This window comes from Panthera uncia, chromosome B1 (assembly GCF_023721935.1).
Source record: "Panthera uncia isolate 11264 chromosome B1, Puncia_PCG_1.0, whole genome shotgun sequence".
NCBI lineage: Eukaryota > Metazoa > Chordata > Mammalia > Carnivora > Felidae > Panthera > Panthera uncia.
Window position 1 is genome coordinate 146594983 of NC_064811.1, and position 21898 is coordinate 146616880.

At 40.6% G+C, this 21898-nt stretch overlaps 1 protein-coding gene across 1 annotated transcript in view; it reads left to right on the plus strand.

The window, feature by feature from the left end:
* The window catches only part of GALNTL6 (polypeptide N-acetylgalactosaminyltransferase like 6), a 1200087-nt gene extending 1181062 nt beyond the window's left edge, over nt 1-19025 (plus strand). Inside the window, exons 12-13 of the mRNA XM_049631330.1 lie at nt 898-1047; nt 18858-19025. Of these exons, the coding sequence (XP_049487287.1) occupies nt 898-1047; nt 18858-19025 (318 nt within the window). The remainder of the gene's footprint in view (nt 1-897; nt 1048-18857) is intronic.
* The last annotated feature ends 2873 nt before the right edge of the window (nt 19026-21898 follow it).

The window sequence follows — 21898 nt, forward strand, 5'->3', positions numbered from 1 at the left end:
AGCTGTCAGCACAGAGCCCAACGCAGGGCTCGAACTCACACACCGCGAGATCATGACCTGAGCCAAAGTGGGACGCTCAACCAACTGACCCACCCAGGCACCCCAAGTAGCATTCTTTTAAATAATACAATGGGAAGGACAGTATAGAATAGACTAAAATAGGAAAAGATTGGTTGGAATTATCAGAGTCCATTAAATGCAGTAAGGACAACAATCCTTTCGTGAAGCTTCTGTTTTCACTTGGGGAGGAGGAATCCGTGTGTGTGTAAACTTGATCTCTTACTGTGCGTTACAGTCCAAAACTTTCTACGTTGCCCTGCTGAATTACTCTTACCAACTCCAGAAAATTAATCTGCCTATTCTTTGCTTCATTAAGCTTAGCTTCCATTTAAATCAAATTTTTCAAACTGCTGGCATCAGTCCAGCTCAGCTCGGCTTCCCGTCTTTTTGCAGTCAATCTGCTTATTTGGGCTAACTGCGCAGCATTTGATCCAGTAGCATTTTATCTAAATGAAGAATGTAAAGAGCGTCTTCCCCTCCCACCCCCTCCCCTTCCATCTTCCCCCTGCTGCTCCCCTCCCTGTTCTTCTGTCTCTCCCTCCCTCTCTCCTGCTCTCACTCTCTCTTTCTTCCCATGCCATGCCTCTGTCATTTTTCCTGGTTCCTCGTTGGGAAATCCTCATTCGTACTTTTTGGCAGCCCAGGCCAAAGGCGCCACCGTTGCTGCTACAGAGCTTTATGATACATGCCTTTTTCAGCACCTCTAGTAAGGCTAGATGGAGTTCTTTGCTGGTAACTCACAAAGCAGAAGTGCCAGGTTGCAAAAAGACCTCCCTTGCTCTCCAGACTCTCCGAACTAAACTCACTGTCGCTCTTCCGCTGTGGTTGTTTTGTTAGCTCTTTACTTTGGGATGGAGAGAAGACATCCGACCCGGGGAGCCACTTCACACCCGAAAATTCTGCTTCGATGCAATCTCGCACAACAGCCCGGTCACTCTCTATGACTGTCACGGCATGAAGGGGAACCAGCTCTGGGGATACAGAAAGGTAAGAATCAGTTCCCTGCAGGCATCCTCAAACTGCTGGGCTTAAGGTTTCTCACTCAAAGTCTGTTGGCTGGTTAACACACTGTTTTTATTTAAATTGTTACCTGGACACAAGCGTGCACGTTTGGCGGGGCGCCTGGGTGGCTCAGTCGATTGAGCCTCAGACTTCCGCTCAGGTCATGATCTCACGGTTCATGAGTTCGAACTCCACAGGGAGTTCACTGCTCTCAGCACAGAGCCCGCTTTGGGTCTTCTGCCCCCTCTCTCTCTGCCCCTCCCCTGCTCTCATGCTCTCTCTCAAAAATAAATAAAACATTTTTTTAAAAGTATACACATTTGGCTCAGGCATTTGGAGATCACCAGCAAAGATTAAAGATAAAGCATGCTGGAAGGGGCATTGCTTTTGGCTTTGCTTGCTATGTGTGCACCCATCACAACCAGTTATGTCTGAAAAATGGTTTGGGGCCACAACACGCTCAAGTGAAGGGACTTGTCTTAACCCAGACAACTCCCAGATGGAGGGACCACGTACCCAATAAACAAATGGACACGTGTGTAATTTTTAAGAACCTCAAGTCACTCACCCGCACACATGCACACATTAACATCCATTTATTATATATCTTAATCCCATTTGCTTGGGAGCTGTCTGGGTTAAGACGAAGTTATAACAATCCACACTCATGGGGAGGCAATTGTTGCAACCTTTCTACAGAAACTGACCCATTTGTAATTTGGCCAAAATCCTGTCCAAGTATGACAAAGGAGAATTTATTTGGGAGACTTTAAGGTTTAAAGAACTGGGCCACCTGGGCAGCTCAGGTCAAGCACCCGAATCTTGATTTCATCTCAGGTCATGATGTCACTGTTCGTGCGATCGAGCCCCACATTGGCTCTGCACTGACATGTGGAGCCTGCTTGGGATTCTCTCTCTCCCTCTCTTTCTCCCCTCCCCTGCTCTCTCTCTCGCACGCAAAATAAATAAATAAGCTTAAAAGAAAGTTTAAAGAATTATAAAGTTAACATTTAATGACAGAAAAAATAGTTCAAAAGCAAATATAAAAATCACATTTTATTGAGTTGATAAAGAGCAATTAAATTTTTATTTTAAAATATTTTCATTAAGTTGTCTCTTGATAACTTTTTAGGGTACTATACAAATTTTTTTTCCAACTCCTTTGGTTTTTAAGGCAGGACTTGGCTGTCAATTAGTAAATACTCCATAAGCTCCATTGTACCCTTCAAGTTCGTAGAACTGCTGGGGACCTTCCCAGCCAGAAAGATGACACCCTGTGTTTGCCTTTTCACACCCTAGCATAATTCGGGCTTACTCTAAACTATACAGAAAATGCCACCCCCACCACTTTAATCATGAGCTTTGGCTCTCCTGTGGGGAGGTAAACAGTATCCTAAGGGATACAAGAAAGCTAAAGGGAAGAATCTGCCAAGAATCAATATGGGGGATCACTGGTTTTGATATTTGTTCCCTCACTTAATAGCTTTCTGGTTTCCCCCTCTTAGCGGTGGACACCTAAAATTCTACTCAAAGGCAGACCTATTTGTACAAGAATATTCTGCACAGCACCACTCACCATAGCATCTGGCAGGCTGTGGCTATGTGTCCAGAAAAGTACAACACATCAGTTGTATCCTTCTGTTTTCCTTACAAAATGCATCACAGATGATTAATCTTGCCAACCCCTCTTTGTTATTCAATATGGTACAAGCTACGGGTGGTGCAATAATCAAGTTGTTTTGTTTTTATGGTTATCTTTTGGCCTTTAAGAAGTTATTTTCTGGGCACATTGATAATCTACCTGATTCACCATTTCCCTAGTTTGCTGGCTTTCCCTAATGAACAGACCATTTCTCGTTATTGTACATTTATAGCATGAGAGACAGAACATTCAATAATGTGCAATTAAGCCAAGAAAATATAGTTGTTTTCATTAGGGAGCTTACAAAAGCTTACAGATGGATAAAACAAACTAATACACATGCACACAGAGCTCCTGGAGAGGAAAAAAAAAATGGCTGTGGTGATTTCAAGAGGTAACTCTTATAGCTTTAACATTGTAAACCTTCCAGGACCCTAAGGGACTTGTGAAAAGGAGCGGCTACAGGATGCACTTGTGCTGTGGCACCTTTTCTCAGTTGCTTTTGTAGCTGTTGGCCTTGCATTACTTAGCAAAAGGTTACATTCGCTGTGTATTTATATAACAAGCAAGGTATTTATACATAATCAGGAACAAGCCAAGGCTCAAAATGGAAAGTTTCTGAAATATCTCATCTTGGTCGATGACTCAGGCTTATTCAGATGCACCTGTTTTTGAAAGTGCTTCTTGTTTATCCCATGGATTATTCCCAAGGCATAAAGAGAGAAAGCACCAAGAGAGAAGTGTCTCCAGGGTGTTACCTTGTTTATTTGGATGCGCTACCTGGCCCTGGGAGCTTCCAGATAGTTTAGCATCTTTTGAGTCAGCTTTGGAGCTCCCTCCTTTTATTAGCATATTCATGAATAAACAAGATCCCTAAGACTCTACTAATTGCCTAAAGGACCGCAGTGGGCCATCTCCTAAGCTCCTAAGGTAATCATCATCATCATCTCCAACTGTTAAGGAGGCACTGAGCTAGTGCTTTACCCACATTCCCTCAAACCTCGCAACGACCTAGATTCTATTATGTATAATTCACGGAGAAAGAAACCAATACCAGCATATTTGTGCTGGAGCCAACATTCAGATTCAGGTGCATCTGGCTTTAAAGTCATTAGCTTTGGGGCCCCTGGTGGCTCAGTCGGTTGAGCCTCCGACTTCGACTCAGGTCACGACCTTACGGGTCCATGAGTTCGATCCCCGTGTCGGGCTCTGTGCTGACAGCCCAGAGCCTGGAGCCTGCTTCTGATTCTTTGTCTCCCTCTCTCTCTGCCCCTCTGCCACTCATGTTCTCTCTCTCTCTCTCTCTCAAAAAGTAAATATTTTTTTTTAAAAATTAATAATAAATAAAGTCTTTCCTTATTCCCCTGCCATGCTCTTAAATCGGATCAGTGTTCCCTGGGAGAGTTCAGTGCCTACTGGATTCAGCACCACTGATAGCAGCCAACCTTTCCTCCAGCTACGTGACAATTTCTTAGAAAAGGAAGGTGACCAGATGCTACTTTGCTTGAGTGGGTGAAGGTTGTTGTCAGGTCCCACTTTCTGACCCATCGGCAGCCGTTGGCTCCCAGTTGTTGTAATTTTTTTTCAGGAAGACTTTTGGGTTGTTTCCCAGCTTTATTGAGTTATAACTGTCATATAACATTGTGTGCATTTAAGGTGTAGAATGCAATAATTTGATATATGCATATATTGCAAGGAGACAACCACTATCAGTTTAGTTAACACATCCATCACCTTACAGGGTTACGATTTTTTCTGTGATGAAAACTTTTAAGCTCTACTCTCTTAACAACTTTCAATATACAACACTGTATTGTTAACTATAGTCACCATGCTATGCATTACATCCCTAGAACTTACTCATCTTATAACTGGAAGTTTGTACTTTTGACCACCTATATCCATTGCCCCCACCTCGCCCCAGCTTTCAGTTATTCTTATATGTGAGTCATTGCTACCACAAAAAAGGGGGTAAGGATCCCTATTTTATTGTCTCGTAACTAGGTTCCCTTATACAAGCATGTCCCACAATAGCAAGTACCACGGGGAAAGAATCTCATTCTTGGTTTTTCTTTTACCACCAGGGGGACCCCTCTTACAAAAACAATGACTTGTTGAAATGACCTCAGTAAAAATATTTAAATTATCAACAAATATCCAAAATAAAAAACTCTCTTCCCTCTTCTTCAACCCCTAAATCTAATTAGTCACTAAGACTTGTCAACCCCCTCCTTGGCCAATATCTCTAAAATCTATCCTCTCGGCCATGCCTATAGCCCCTGACCTAATTGCAGCCCTTCTTATCTGACCCCTGGATTACTGTTAAGAGCTACCTCAAAGGTCATCCTGCCTATCCCTTCCCTCTCTAACCCAGCTTCCGTCGTGAAGTCAGAGAAAGTTTATACAAAATCTGGTCATAGTACTTGGTTTCACACGAAGTAAAAGATAAAGTGCCTTTCTGCAGTTCTTATCCTGACCCTTCACGATCTGGTCAACATAATGATCGCCTATGATGCCTAACACATCCCAAACTGTAATGTGATCTTGAATAAGTTATTTTGCATCTATGATTTTCAACTTCCTTATCAACATCATAGGGATAATAATTAAGTGAGTTAAACTTAACATGCAAAAATTAGCAGTTTCTGGCCACATCATCAAATTTACACCCATGTGGGTGACAAATGCACTTTTTACATTGAAAAAATACCACATTGATATACCACATCACTACAGTAACCTATCTTAAGCAATATTAACTGTTGCTTCCGCCCCTCAAAAAATTAAGAGCTATTTCCCTTGTTCCTTTATAAATACACATTTTTATTGGCATATAATATGTACTTAATTTGGGTTTCCCTAGATGTATACCTGATGCGAGAATTTGAGAGTGTTTTATTTGGGAGATGGTCCCCCAAAATCTTGGTAGGAAGGAGGTAAGTGGACAGGGAGGGGGTGGGAGTCAATAAAGGGTGAATTATCAAGCAGGTACCACTGTGAGCAATTAGAACTCAAGCCTACCAAAAATCTCTGGAGACGGTATAGGGCATGTATCAGAGAGCAAATAAACTCACTTAATCTTTGGTTAATATTATTCCTAAGGGGAGGGGAGTTTATTCTCAGACATCTCTCAGTGGTTCCTCTTATGGACAGAACTGTTCCTGTGGCGAGAAACAGCCTTTAGGGAGTGAGATACAGTGGCCCGGCATTGGGAGCTGGGTGGACCTGTACTGAGTCAGTGAGACCTGAAAAGCTATGGGCAGGGTGCAGACACTACATGAGAATCCAGTTCCTCCACATTTTGGTCAACACTTGGCATTGTTTCTTTTTCTTTTCCCTTTTTCATTCTGTGGTTGTAGAGTGATATCACATGCTTGTTAGCTGTCTTGGGTATCTTCTTTGTGAAGGACCTGTTAAGTCTTTGACCGTTTTTTTAAGATGGATTGTTTGACTCTTTCTTATAAATGTTTGGGAGGACATTTAAAGTATATCTAGATACAAGTGTTTTGTTGGATATACATATTGTAAATATCTTATTCCAGTTGATGTCTTACCTTTTCTTTCTCATGGAATATCTTGATAAAGAGCTATTCTTTATCATTAGTGTTTTTTGTGTCTTCTTTAGGAAATATTTTCCCACACCAAAGTCATGAAGATAGTCTTCTAAGTCATCTTTGGAAGATTTATTGTTTAATCTTCTACTTTTTGGTATATAATTCCCTGAAATATTTTTATGTGTACAGTGTAATATGGGGTCGATTCCTTTTCCATATTTATATCAAACTGATCAATCATCATTTATTAAAAAGACCATTTCCTTTCCCACTACATGTAAATATCACTTTTTGTCAAAGTCAAGGGACCTTATATACATGGGTCTACCTATGAATCCTCAAGCTTTTACCATCTAAGACTAAATAGTCTTAGCCATATAAAAACTAACCTAATGGAAATAAGCTAACTTAATCAAATAAGAAGGGTATCTCCAAAAACCCACAACAATCATTCACTCTTAGTGGTGAGATGTTAAAGCTTTCCTCCAGAGACTGGGAATAAAATACAATGTCTGCTATCATCACTTCTGTTTTACATTGTACAGGATGACCTACCCCGAATAATCAAGCAAGATAAAGAAATTGCAACATACGAGAATTGGAAAGGAACAAATAAAACAGTCAATTCACAGATGACATAGTTGGATATACAGAAAATCCAAAAGATTATACATCTAAATTATTAAAATTTATAAATACCTTTAGCATAGTCTCGGATACAAGGTAAATATAAGAAAAGCAAATGTCGGGGCACCTGGGTGGCTCAGTCGGTTAAGCGTCTGACTTTGGCTCAGGTCGTGATCTCACAGCTTGTGAGTTTGAGCCCCACATCAGGCTCTGTGCTGACAGCTCAGAGCCTGAAGCCTGCTTTGTATTCTGTGTCTGCCCCTCTCTCTGCCCCTACCCTGCTCATGCTCTGCCTCTGTCTCTCAAAAAATAAATAAACATTAAAATTTAAAAAAAAGAAAACCAAATGTCTATATGCCAGCAACAACAACAACAAAACAAATAAATAATGAAATTCAAAAACAATTTCATTTGATCACCATGAAAAGCATCACATGAACAAAAACAAATCTCACAACAGATGTGAAAGACCTTTACACAGAGAGCTACCAAACATCACTAAGAGGAATTTAAATATATATCCCTATATAGAGGGATCATGTTTAAGGATAAGAATCAATATTGTGAAGATAACAGTTCTCAAAAAGGTATATACATTTAATGCAAAACCAATCCAAATCCCAGCAGGCTCATTTGTCTGAATTGATAAACTGATTCTGAAATTTATATGGAAATGAAAAGGCCAAGAATAGCCAAGAAAATGTTGACCAAGGAAAAGAAAAAAATATCAAACATTATGAAAGCACCAGGTTCCAGGACATTGTAAAAGTACCCTTAAGGCCGTGTGCTACTGGCATAAGGTAAGCCTGACTGAGGCTCTCTAGAAGGGGAGGCCTGGGTATTGGTATTTTTTGAAGGCTCCTAAAACATTCTTATGGGCAGCCAGATGGAGAATCCCTTTTCAAGCTCCAATGTTTACCTATTTTCTTTACCCTGTCTGTCCCTCTTGCTTTAGTTGGAACTTGCCCCCTTATTTGTATTCCTATATCATTTTGTTTTTTTGTACCTGTAACATTGTATTCTGCATAGTTAGTCTTCCTTTATAGATGTTAACTACCTGAGGGCAGGAACTTTTCTTTTATTTCTGTTTGGCCTGCTTAATATCTAATATATAGAAGTTGTTAAATAAGCATTTTTAAATGGATTAAAGAAACACTGGGTTCAGTTATTGAAATGATCTTCTTCTTCATGAACCCCAAGTTGTGATGGATAAAATGTAACAAATATTCATGGAAGCAACCCAAATGTCCATTAATAGATGAATGGATAAAGAAAATGCCTGATATACACACACACACACACACACACACACACACACATATATATGTATATATACACACACACACACACACACACACACACACACATATATGTGTATACACACACACACACACACATATATACACATTGATATATATATATATATATATATATATCATTCATAATATACATTGAGATATATATATGTATGTGTGTAATGGAATATTATTCAGCTATAAAAAAGGATGAGATCTTGTCATTTGCAACAATATGGATGGACTTGGAGGGTATAATGCTAAGTGAAATAAGTCAGTCAGTGAAAGACAGATATCATACGATTTCACTTGTATGTAGAATCTAAAAAACAAAAGAACAAACAAACAAAAAGCAGAAACAGGCCCATAAGTACAGAGAACAAACTGATGTTTGCCAGAGGGGAGAGGGATGGGGAGTTGGACAAAAAGAATGAAGGGAAGTGAAAGGTAGAGGCTTCCAGTTATGGAACGAGTAAGTCATAGAGATTAAAGCTACAGCATAGGAATATAGTCAATGGTATTGTAATAACGTTGTGTGGTGACAGATGATAGCTACATTTGCCGTGAGCACCGCATAAGGTACAGAGTCGTTGAATCACTATGTTGTAACCTGAAACCAGTGTAACGTTGTGTCAACTATACTTCCAACTAAAAAGAAAAAACACAAGACACAAATCCTTAGCACATCTCTTTGTCTCACGACCACATACACAGCCTCCCCAAAGACTAAAAGTGAAAGGTTTAAATTTCTATTCTTCATTACTCCCTGGGGTGTTCTCATAGTTTAACTGCCATTAGAAAGGACTTAAAAATAACATCAAACAGGAAACACAGATAAGAAGTTTCCTTTCCAGCTACATTGATAACATTGTAACAGTCACATTAGTTTACGAAGTGAGTGGGTGGAAGTCTTGGCATGTGCCTACATGTGACTATTTATTGTAACTTGTGATATATGCCAGGGCTTTGGCCTCTCAGCTCATGAAATCCTGCTGGTCCACAAGATGCCAGATGGAAGGCCACAAGGTTCTTATTTTTAAAGCATTCTGGTTAGGTATTGATTTAAGACCAAAAATGAGAAAAGTATATACGAAGAGTTTAATTAAAAGGCATGCAATTCGACTTTGGTTATGATATATGAAGCCCCACTACAAAATCCTGGACTTTGTGGTCGTACTCAGGCAGTCACACACTCCCAGTTCAGCTCATTCATTTCTAGACAGTCCCAAGTATTGAAAAGTTCTTCCCTCAAGGCTGCCTGAGTGGCTCAGTCAGTTAAGCCATCAACTTCAGCTCAGCTCATGATCTCACAGCTCAGGAGTTCAAGCCCCACGTGGGGCTCTGTGCTGACAGCTCAGAGCCTAGAGCCTGCTTCGGATTCTGTGTCTCCCTCTCTCTCTTCCCCAGCCCCACTTGCTCCCTCTCTCTCTCTCAAAAGTAAATAAACATTTTTAAAAAATTAAAAAGTTCTTCCCTGGCCTTTGAAAACACACCAATTAAATTTAATCCATTTCACTGAATACAGATCCCAAATATTTGAACAATGCTTGCCTGATCTTTACTCCTTACTTTTGATTCAATAGGCCAATTTCCTGCCACGACTCTTCATATGACTTAATTTGGATCTACTTCAACTTCCTGGATCTTCCTCAACTCACTCCTAACATACTCCAAATAGTTCTAGAAAATATCATGATACCCAGATCAGAACACAATGGTCTAGGTGTGTCCCAACCAAAGAAAATGCAATCTGTTTCTTGTGCTTTGTTATAAGCCTACAGCTCCCTTTTGTTATGAGCAATATATTTTTGTCAGTTTAGGTTTAGTTTATTGATTTTCTACCTTAAATTCACATATTTAGCTTTTTAATAAATTTTCAGTATAAAAACTCACGTCTTTTTCTCATTTTTCTCAGAGATACATCTCTACAGTCTTCTACCTGTATAATGTGTCTTTTTATACTTGTGTAGCCATCCATTTATTTCTACGAAATTCTATCTCACCAGATTTACCTCAACCTGGATTTTGATTTTTCTATCTAACTTATTAGCCATCAAACGAGTTTTATTCCATCCGTGAATCAGATCTGCACGCATTCATGCCCTCATCTGAGTTGTGGATCCCAACACCCAAGGCCAAGAACTGAGCCTTCTATAGTAAGATAGAGGTGGCATTGATCCATTAATGAGCATCATTTGGATGAAGTTATTCAAACCGATACAGATTTACCTAATAGTTATTTCTTCTAGCCCATATTTCTCCAGCTTGCCCAAAAGAAAACAAAGAGGAGATTTTCAAATGCCTTGCTGAAAGTAATATGCCCACTATCTCCATCATACCCCCATTTCTAATAGGAGACTTAAGTCACTATACCGTAAGAAGTTATGATCTTTGATTCAAATTAAGGATTCAACCAAGATGGAGGTTAACTCCCAGGAGGGAAATACATTCAGCACAGCAATAAAACTGCCTTTTCGATAGTGTTATCTTCCACTCTTGTTTTTATTTGTATGTCGCACCTGGTTGGCATGACCTTTTATCTTTTGCCATTTCTAGGTAACTTGGCAATATCCCTACTGGTTAGCATTTTACCTAACGAACTTAACTGCCATTCTCTCTCGTCACTCAGAACAAGAGAGGCTCCATTGCAGACTATCCCAAGCTCTAACATAAGGATAAAGCTTTCCTGAATTAAATGCCTGCCAACATTTGGACTAACAGAAAAGAATCTAGGTAATAAGAACTGTAAACATTTCAGTTAGTATTTAAATAACATTTGCTCATGAGCAGAGGTGGAGGATTGCTGGTTGGCTCAGCCAAGAAGGACGATGAAACATAGCTTAGAGATCCAGAGCAGAGGCTCTAGGTCCTGTGGGATTGAAGACTTGAGTTCTGGCTCCAGGGTGGGTCCCGGCTCTGGGATCTTGGGAAACTTCCTTACTATGCATTTTTGTTTCCTCATCTATAAAAAGGGGATAATAATCATATCTGTCTTAAAGGCCTGTTGTAATGATTAAATAAAATTTAAATGTACCTAGGACATGGCATTTAGGAGTTCAATTAGTGTTCACTATTACAAACCATGTGTTCAACAAACTACCTCTGATTTGATCTTAGCTCTCCAAGCAAGTTTACATATGGGAGAAATGGGCTAATTAGTTGTATTTCTGTATTATAGAGTTTTGTACCATTTTATTTATTTAGCTCTGGCTAGATATTAGAATGTAAATTCTATGAGAGCAGAGATGTTTCTCTGCTTTCTTTCATATAGTACCTAAAACACTGGCTGGCATATAGTTGGTGCTTAATTAGTATTTGTTGAATAAATAAAAAATGAGCCCAGCTTCCTGTTTGTCCACATTCGCTATTTCTTATTGCTTATGTGGTTAAGGTAGATAAAATGAGAAAGCCTATGTAGAATACGTAGCACTGCCAGATACATAGATTCATACTCAATAAAAAGCAGCTATTGTTATGTTCATATGATTCCCAGGTTTACCGAGGGGAGACGAAGAGCGGTGGACAGATGGAAACAAGATACGGAGCAGATGGGTTTTCCCTACTCTTGGAGCTTTCAGTCTAGTGGGGAGGCAGACAAAAATAAATTAATTAATTAAGTTACAGGATAATATGAGAACACAAAACACGGGACTCTACCCAGGTCAGAGAAGTAGGCAAACCTGCTCTTACAAACTAACGTTTAAATGGAGACCTAAAAGATGAGTAGGAATTAGGCAAGTGAAGGAAGTGGCCGAGAAAAAGACCCTGGATATAGTATCAGCTTATGCAAAGGCCCTGAGGGAGGCAAGATCTTGGTTTTCTTGGGAAAACAGAGAGAAGCCAGTTGAAAGGTGTGAACGTGAGGAAAAATGATGATCTATAGAACCAGACATCTGGCCTGGACAGGACGATACAAGACCCTGTCGGCCATGCTAAGGATTTAACTAAGAGACCAGGAAGGCTTTGATTGGTTTGAAGAGCAGTTATCTAACAAATCAGATTAGATTTTTTTTAATAATTCTGGCTCCTCTGGAGAATTGAGGGTACGCTCATGTGTATCACTTGCCTATAGCCCGGAAAATCCAGTGAGAAGAGCAAGGAGTAGGGGTGGAAGGTTTGCTGTAGCTGGTGACATCTCCGTGCACACACCAAGGGGCTCGGTCAGGACATTAAGAAGCATTATTTCTGATTGACCAAATTAGCCACTGATGCAAGAAGACCAATTTTCTCATCCTGTGAGGAATTCTAACTGTCAAAGAAAAAAAATGGAAAAGGATAGACAATAAGACTGCTTTGTCCCTGTTATGCCTATCAACGTATTATTTGCCTTCTCCCAGAGGCCAACAGTAAAAATAGGCAGGAAAAAGCTGCCTAATTTGTCTTTCTTCCAGAACACAAAGGACATTCATCTATCAACCTTGTTCCTCTCCACCACGCTAAGAGGTGGGAAGGCAGATATTTTTATCTCGTATCTCATTCTACTCTCCCCTCCACACCATTCACTTTGTAGATGGAAAACCTAACTCACTGACGAGTGACCATCAAAGATTATTGTCAGGGATAAAACTATGATTAAAAACTAGCCACATCCATATTAGACACCAAAGGCATCGGAGAGAAAGAGCTCTGTCTTGCAAAAGCATTCTCTTTCAATGTATGTCACCCAGAAATGAATAGTCAGTAGAAGGAATCAACTCAGTTTTTCCCACTGTGCACAGAAAAGTCCTCAGGTCCAGTTGACAGCCACCTGCTTATTGGACGCCTGAACCTGGATGCTTCATAGCTGCCCCCAACTTGTTATACCTAAAACCGAAATCACTATCCCCTCTCCCCCCAGGTGATCCTGTTCCTTTTTCAACATTTCTTGCCTCAGCATTGCTTTTCCTCCAGTCATCCTCTTCTTCCCCCACTTCAATGCCCACAGTCCATTAATCAGAATGTTCTAGACATTTACTTCTCAAATAGATCATCTCTTCCAACTCACCCCCTGTTGCTTTTGGTTTTGGTTTTGCTTTTGCCGGCTTAAATCTGGATGACTGCAGTAGCCTCTGACTATTCTCTCGTCCAGAGTCCAGCGCCACCCTACCCCAACTCTACCCTCTTCTCTGTTACTACCCAAAATATGGATCCTGTGGCTCACTGTATTAAATCCTCCAATGGATTTAATACACCCCTCCCCCCGCAAACACTTGCATGAAAAATCAAGCCTTAGCAGTGCACCCCAGTCTCTGCATGATATCTCTTGGATATAATCATCTGGAATTCACCAAATCACTTGCTGGTCCCCAGCACATAATCTAGCTCTTCATTACCTCTGATCTCATCTCGTCCTACTCCCTGCCCCCCCCCCCCCAACTCCTCCCACCCCCTCGCAGCTCCTCTAACCCACCACGGTGCAATCCTGCTTAGCACCTTTCCACTGACTATTCTCTCTGTCTGGAACTCTCTTCCCCCAGATTTTGGCACGGCTAATTCCCTCACCTTCTGCAAGATTACACGAAGGTCACCTTCTTGATGAGGTGTCCTTTTGCTGCCCTATTTCAGTTTGCACACTGACTGTATGTTTTACCTGTTACACTCATTGTTTACTGCCTGTGCCCCCAGTGACTCACCTCCACCCTGCCTCTAGCATGTAAGATCCAAGAGGGCAGGGATTTTTGTCTTGCTAAGTTCATTGATACATCTTAGACACCTGAAATAGTGCCTGATAATAGTAGGTCCCAAATAAATTTTTGTTGAATAAATTGAATGCATAAATGCGCATGCTATCACATCTCTGTTCTCAAGTTCTTCTCTACGTCTGAAATACCCTAATACGTCTTACGCTCCCCCATCTGCAATCTCTCTGGCACTTTCTTACTTTGTACATTTCTTGTTTACCTGTTGGTCTCCCCCACTTCTTAGGTCAGGAGATACATCTGAGATTATCTTTCTAAGCCTATCTCCTAACACATACCAGAAAACAAAAGATATTTAATAAATACTTCTTGAAAGCTTTCCTGAACAGTGTTGTATTTCAGACAAAGGGCTGAAACATATGAATCATATGCCAACTCTGATCATAGTTACCAAGAAGGGCTCATTCCAGAGCCATGTATCACCTTTGTTCCATAAATCCTTTTTTTACATTTTTTTATGTTTATTTATTTTTGAGAGAGGGAGAGACAGAGCACAAGTGGAGGAGGAAAGGCAGAGAGAGAGGAAGATACAGAATCTGAAGCAGGCTGTCAGCACAGAGCCTGACAGGGAGTTCGAACTCAAGGACAGTGAGATCATGACCCGAGCTGAAGTCAGACACTTAACCAACCGAGCCACCCAGGCACCCCCATAAGTCCTTTTGTTTAAATTGGAAGGTGCTGGTATAACAATTCGGATAACTGGTTGGGGAAGGTGCTGATTTTTGCAAATTCTACTTTGCCAGGATTTCAGAAAATGCAATTTGTTCTTGAATAGCTGGTCTTGGGCCAGATGGTTTGTACATTCTGATTTTTAGAATTGGGGATGCTCCCTGGCTAAAAATAAATTAAGGGAAGATGCAGAGTGGAATCGCTTATTATATTTAGGACATTGTGCCAGCAATTTTACATATATTAACTCGTTTTATCCTTACAACGAACTTGCAAAGGATATAGTATTATCTATATTTTACAGATGAGGAACCTGGGGTTGTGAGAATTAAATACTGTCCAAGATCACACAAGTACGTGGCATGCCTGGAATTTGATCCAAATTCCCTGCAGAGCAAAATCCCAGCCCTATAGCCAGTACTAGGCTGCCTTCTACTACGTGGGAGTTTTATCCTCAGAATCATCTTTCCAAACATTGTAAACTCACACGCTTCTTTTATTGTCTTTGCATCTCTGGTGTTTTGTTCTTTTACTACCTTGAACACAACATGGAATGCTTTCCACAACGTACTCATTCCTTCAAAGTTCCAACCCTGTCGAAGTGCGACATCTAATCAAATTTAATGCTGGCCTATGAGTGTCACACAGATGCCAATCAGATCACAGGCCTGCTTTGGAGTCGTGTCCCTTTCAATGAGCTACCTGAAAAGGCCCACTTACACCTTTCACAGCATGAGCTGAATGGCCAGAACTGGATATTTAGTCTGACCTGATTTGATTATGAAGGACAATTCCATAACCCTGGATGTGAACTTTTTCATTGCTTGCTCAAGGGTTTCTAATTTTCCTAGGCAAAAACAAAATAGGAGGGGCACCTGAGTGGCTTAGTCGGTTAAGCATCCAGCTCTTGATCTCAGCTCAGGTCACTATCTCATGGTTTGTGGGTTCAAGCCCCACATCAGGCTCTGGTGCAGACAACATAAAGCCTGCTTGCAATTCTCTGTCTCCCTCCCTCCCTCCCTCTCTCTCTCTCTCACAAATAAATATAAATAAACATTTTTTGAAAAGATATAAAAGGAACCCAAGAAAAGCAAGGGAGGAAGCAGGCAGGGAAGGTGGGAGAGGTACCAGAGACATAGTTTGCTGTATTGCACTTTGAACAGCCAGAACATATGCTGTGCTTCCCGGTCAGGACTGAACAATGAGCAGTCCGGTTAAAAGCACCCATTAAGGGCTTTTGGAACAGCAGACTTGCCAAAGCATTCAGAAGTCTATTCCAAAGGAAAAAACATTGTATTCAACCTGTTACGACCATCTTTTATCATGAGATGAAGGGTAGGAGTGCAAAGGGCTGTCATAGAACAAGAGACCATATTGACGAACGATTACTCATTCCACTGACTTAATTCCAGCCAAGAAAACCATCAGCAGAGACATTTCATAATCCAAAAGCTCGGTAGGATGTAGAAAGATGGCAATGTACACAGCCCCCAAGGTCAAAAGTGGAAGAAGCAGGCTCTGGAGAGGCTGGCAAGGCCTCCAGAAGGCTCGCCTCTGGGACCTATCAGATACTCCAAAGACAAGGGCGAACAGAGCTCAGTCTATAACCAGAGAATGATCAATCTATCAATCAACTCAGTATTGTTGATAGTTTCTACTTTGCTGCCCCAGCATTTGTCTCTGTCACCAGTGAACTTTGGAATAAAATGTTCATTCAATTTTATGGCCAGGAGAGGCCTTACAGATTAATCTTATCTACCCTCTCATTTCACTGCTGAAGCTTCTCAGCCATAGATGGATTTAGGGAATTCAACTTTTCAACTTTTATTTGAACATGAAGTACAATAACAGATTTTCAGGGTTGTGCTGAATTTGCATAGCCTGTCTGATTGTCTTCATGCATATACCTGTATCTGTCAGAGAATGTGTTCCAATTTGAGATTGGGAGAAATACGATCACCTTATAGCTCAGCAAATACTGTTTAGAAAATCAGGATTGGCTTTTGCATCCGGACTGAGTACACAAGCTGGCAAAGGAAAGAGAATAGGAACGCATTCTGCTCCTTTCTTTTCTCATTTTTTTTTAGCTTTCATAGAAATATGTGCTTTGGGGGAGAAACTGTGAGCATATAAAGGTCCCCACTTGAGCTATTGACAAAGAGAACAATAGAAGGAAACACAGATAAGTAAGGAGAAGAAAGAAGTACATGTACGGGGAACAGAATGAATTAGAATTTGGTAGGTCACATAGAATGTTCAGGAACTTAACAGCTTAAGAAGGATCTTTCAAAAACTGATTGCAGTTTTTCATTAGGCCCATGTAGCTAAAAACTGGTAGAAGGGGCAGGAGACTGAGTGTGAGAGATGCTGGGAAGCAAGAGGGAAGGGCGCACTGCAGCTGAGAGAAGGGGTCTCTAATCATACGCTTCGCCCCAAGAGAGAAGGATGCGTGGGGTGAGCTACAAGGCCACCTCCCCACTAGAATCTGCCCCCTCCACCCAGAGTAGGACAGAGTTCCTCAGAGTTTCCCCTCCTTGTCAAACAGCAGTCGCATTAGCAAAGCCTCAGGTGAAGAAAACGGAGGACGCCTCAGGAGCCCTCTTTGTGGAAGGAAAGTAAAATGCACGAATAAACCCAGGAAACTTAAGAACACAGAAAAGTGAGGCTTTGTATTAGGCAGAGCTCTTTGCTTGCACTAAATAGAAACAAGCACTAAATTGCAGGCACTGCCTTTCTCCTTCCTTATTCTCCCTTCACACAGTGCCTAACTGTGCAAACATCCGGATCCTAAAAGGACATTAAATATTGGTTAATGGAGTCTCAACATCCAGAAGCAACCTGGGAATATTGACACAGGTTGCCTGAGAAACTCTTTAACTCTAAACGCATTGGGAGTCCAATATTCCACAGCTAAAGAAAATAATCAGAACCCCTGGACATTTCCTAAAAAAAAACAGCATTTGATCCTGACATTTAAGCAGTGATTTGAGGATGCTTTTACATGTTCTTGGCTTTTTTTTTTTCCATAGACACTGTAAGAGACAAAAAGTTTTATTAGTGGTTAAGGAAAGATCTTTTTTCTCTTTGCTTTAACTTCCTTGTCCCTACTTGAACAATGAAAAGAGGTGTGTGTTGGGGCTCCTGGTTGGCTCACTTTGAAGAGCATGTGACTCTTGATCTAGGGGTCATGAGTTTGAATCCCACACTAGCCACAGAGATTACTTTAAAAAAAAAAAAGACCTGTGTGTTAGTAGAGCCTGTTCAGATAGTGGGCTTGTTTACCACTTAAACTTTGCATCCTGATGGTAACTGTCTCTCACAGAGCTGTTATCTTTATCATGTACTTAGCAACTTTGTAAAAAAGAAGTGAAGGCTGCCTCTTCCCTTTTACAGAAAGCAATGAGAATTGCATCACAGGAAGAGCTGTGATGGCAGAAAGAGGGGTTGAAGGTACTAAGCTCCGGAGCTAATAAATTTGAGTTTGTACATTGAGATTCTGCCTGTGCATCAGGTATCTCCGTCCCCATATCTTCTGAAGAGAGCAACAGAGCACCTAGCTTGTTTGGTGCCTGTTTCTTTCAAATTTCTCTTTCCCATTAGAGGCTCAATACAAAGGGAGGGAAGAGTATGACTCTCCTGGCCGTGTGTGTGTGTGTGTGTGTGTGTGCGCGCGCTACTGTTGTAGTTTGCTATGGACTAAATTACCATTTTTGTCTGTGTGCCTCTCCCCAAATAGCTAGATTATTAGCTACTCGAGAAGCAACCTTATATACTTAGCATCTTTAAAACCCAAGCATGTAGCAAAGCACTCACCATAGAGTAGAAAATGGATGGATCACTTTTTAATGTTTATTTATTTTTGAGACAGAGAGAGACAGAGCATGAATGGGGGAGGGGCAGAGAGAGAGGGAGACACAGAATCGGAAGCAGGCTCCAGGCTCTGAGCCATCAGCCCAGAGCCTGATGCGGGGCTCGAACTCACGAACCGTGAGATCGTGACCTGAGCTGAAGTCGGACGCTCAACTGACTGAGCCACCCAGGCGCCCCGATGGATCACTTTTTAAAAGAATCGGTGAAGGAACGACTTCTCTGTTTCTGATTGAACCTCTGTTTCTGGCAGTCCCAATGTACTGCCAATGGGCGCTGGGAAACTGTTTTCCATGCAGCTCTCCAACCTGTTATTGTTTAATTTGGGAGATGGCCTATTTTTCACACTCTGGGTATATACTGAAATGTAAACCCGGATATGTTTACTTCCTGTCTGTATTTTGGACTCCAGTCATTCACCGTATATCATGTCAGTCCTTTCTTTTCTTTCTGACCCCTCCAGGACAGAACATTATTCCATCCTGTGAGCAACAGCTGTGTGGACTGCAACCCCGCAGAGAAGAAGATTTTCATGGCCAGATGTGACCCTCTATCTGAGACTCAGCAGTGGGTTTTTGAACATCTTAATATGACTGTTTTAGAAAAATTTAACCACCATGCCAGCTCCTAGGAAGAAGGAAGGAGGAAAGAACGAGTGATTACCTACAGATTATAAAAACTAAATTTTAGCCAGCATCTGGGTCGAAGGAGTCAGGAATAACATTTCCTAGATCCAGGAAGCCTGGTTTAAAGATTTGTAAATGCCATGTCAAAGTAGGTTGTCCTGCAGAAATTCCTGCATCTGAAGAACTTGGCCGAGAACCTCACCAGCTGCATCTGAGAACTCGAGACTAGCAGTGCCCTTGCTGGACAAGGGCAAAGATTACTTAAGGACTTTTCAAAACAACTGCTGAGTTAATAAATCCTAGCATTTCTCAGGTCAAATCCTGCAGTAGTGAGTAGCTATGAATGGATCCTATTAACTGGGTGGGAGGGGGGCGGAAACAGAGTGCATGACTGCTCTGAAAAGCTGAGGATACCGCAGGTTTAGAACGAGCCACGCTTAAGGGGTGAGCTGTACTCTTTGGTGCCATTCTCTGACTAAGAATGGGTTAAGCAGGTTTAACCCTTCAAAGTGCTGCAGATGATTTTCGAGTGCTCATACCATTCTGTTCTCTTGTTTTATTTTTAAACGAGGGTGCACTATCCAATGGAAGACGTAAATTACATAATGAAACGAACTTCCAATGTTCCCGTGCTTTCATTTACATTTGCCATTTTCCTTTTTAGAGCAGAGGTAACTTATTGTTCGTAAAAGCTCACGCTCCACAAATCTGCTGAAGTTCTAATTCAGTGCCCTTGTATAAATCCTGTTTCAAAACAAAACAAAACAAAACAAAATCTATGCTACCAAGTTACTCCAAAGAGAAAGATTTCACAGAAGCAGCAAAACCATGCAAGGTTGAGGAGAGGGATTTCCCTAGGAAATCTATTTTTACTTTTCTATTACTTTTAGAATTTTAAAAGTCTGATGTTTGTTCAGTCATAATTTTTATTAAGGAAGGAAATGGAGTGAGGTTGATGTAATTTGTTGAGGAGATTCTTAAATCCAAATAAATCTACACTCCAAGTGATGTGCGAAAATGGCTTGGTTCACTTTAATTCTGTGTGGTCAGTGCTGGGGACACAGACGTGGTTTTATTTGTTTTGTTTCGGGAGTTTTTGTTAACTTGTTTGTTTTTTATTGGTGATATTGATGATGTTTTTTTGTTTCCCTTGGAAGCTCACAGAAGGAATTTCCATCAATAAAGTGCTTCTGACACCATTTTCTGTTAATGGGGCAATACTTTAGGGGTGAAGAAAGGAATGATTACAAAACTAATTGGAACATTTAATCCTTAAAAGTTTTACTTTTTTACTTTTTTTATTTTTTTACTTTTCAATAATTACAAGGGGGGGAAGAAATTATAAGGATCAAGATGCATCTCTAGATGAAAGAGTCATGTTGATTACACATTTCTCAAGTTTTTCCAGGTAGAAAATGTTTTTATTTTCCTTTTGTTGTTCCCTTTTAACTTAGTTTTTCTGTTAATAAAAATGTCTATAATGTCTTGGGTATAGAAGCATTGAATTTGAGAACTGGGAAGACTCTTCGACTCCAACCCCCTTTGTTTTTTCCAGATGAATAACAAAAGGCCAAAGACGGGAGTCTTAATTCCTGGCTGGCAGATGGCTCTTCTGACCAGTGCCTTCCCTCCTGTGCTGTGTTGCCCTCCTTCTGTTACCCAAGGTGTTTCTGGTTATGACTCTGTATTATTCTCAAATAACTTGAAATTTTCAGTCATGAGATGAGAATATTATGCCTCCCTGGGGATGCTTATGAGAGTAGCGCTCACATCCAGAACGTTGAATATATGAAATATCTTCTAAATGTTCATGATTTTGTTCCCTCCTTGAAATCGAATCAAAATGTCCAGTTAAATTGCCCTGCTGATAGCTGGGGAAGAGTTATTTCGTCATCTTCATGGGTCTTTCAAGCATTCTTTTGGAGAGCTATTCTTTTCAAAATGACAGTCGCAGAAATTTTGGGGGTAGGTCAAGAGATCTCGAAGCATTCAAGATGCAGAATAGAGAAAATCAATAGGTAGAAATTAACCTGTGCATGTTGAACAATTCCAGAGAGTGAGTGAAGATTTGTCTCAAGTGTTCAGAAAGCAATCTGGTTGTAGAATTAGATGAACCTATAAAAATTCACATTATGTCATTAAACACTTGACTGCTATTTACAGTTTTACCAAAGAGCCACCCCTGGGTTCTGCACCCTGGAAAGCCCAGATCTACAATATGTTAGGATGTTCTAATCATGGGAAGCTAGCCATGACATGTTTGGCACCATTTTCTGAGGAAGCCTGAATACTGCATCGTTTTAGTATAACACCCAGGATCAACAAAGATTGGGTCCCTGATCCTAGAGGGGCTTGTTGTCTCTTGCATCTAATCTTCCCTCTGAGTAAAAGGATGTAATATAAAAAATGAAAACAAAAAAATTTCAAGGGAAGCCTAAGACACTAAAGCCAAAATTAAAACTTCAAATTGCCAAGCAATTAAGTGTGTGCAAATGGGAAACATTCAAACAGAGTAAAATGAAGCCCAGAGAATCTACGTCTTAGCAGAAGGGCAGAACACTGCCAACAAGCACAGTTAAGGAGGCATTCTCAGTACCACCAAAGACTGGAACTCCACTTCCTTAAAATACCACTATTACTCTTGTGAAAAATAGAAAATTACATACGTTTGTATAATTATTTGGCAAAGGGGATTGAACAGTAATCAAGAAGATCCTCTTTCCTGGAAATAGCATGATTTAGAAATTGAAACAGTAGAGTACTGATTTACTTTTGTATCAGAATGAGAAGGAAAATATCATGAGGTTAATCTGGCCTCAGAAATTGCTCCTTCTCCACAATAAATGGCTTTGCCGGAACTTAGAAAATAGTTAATTTT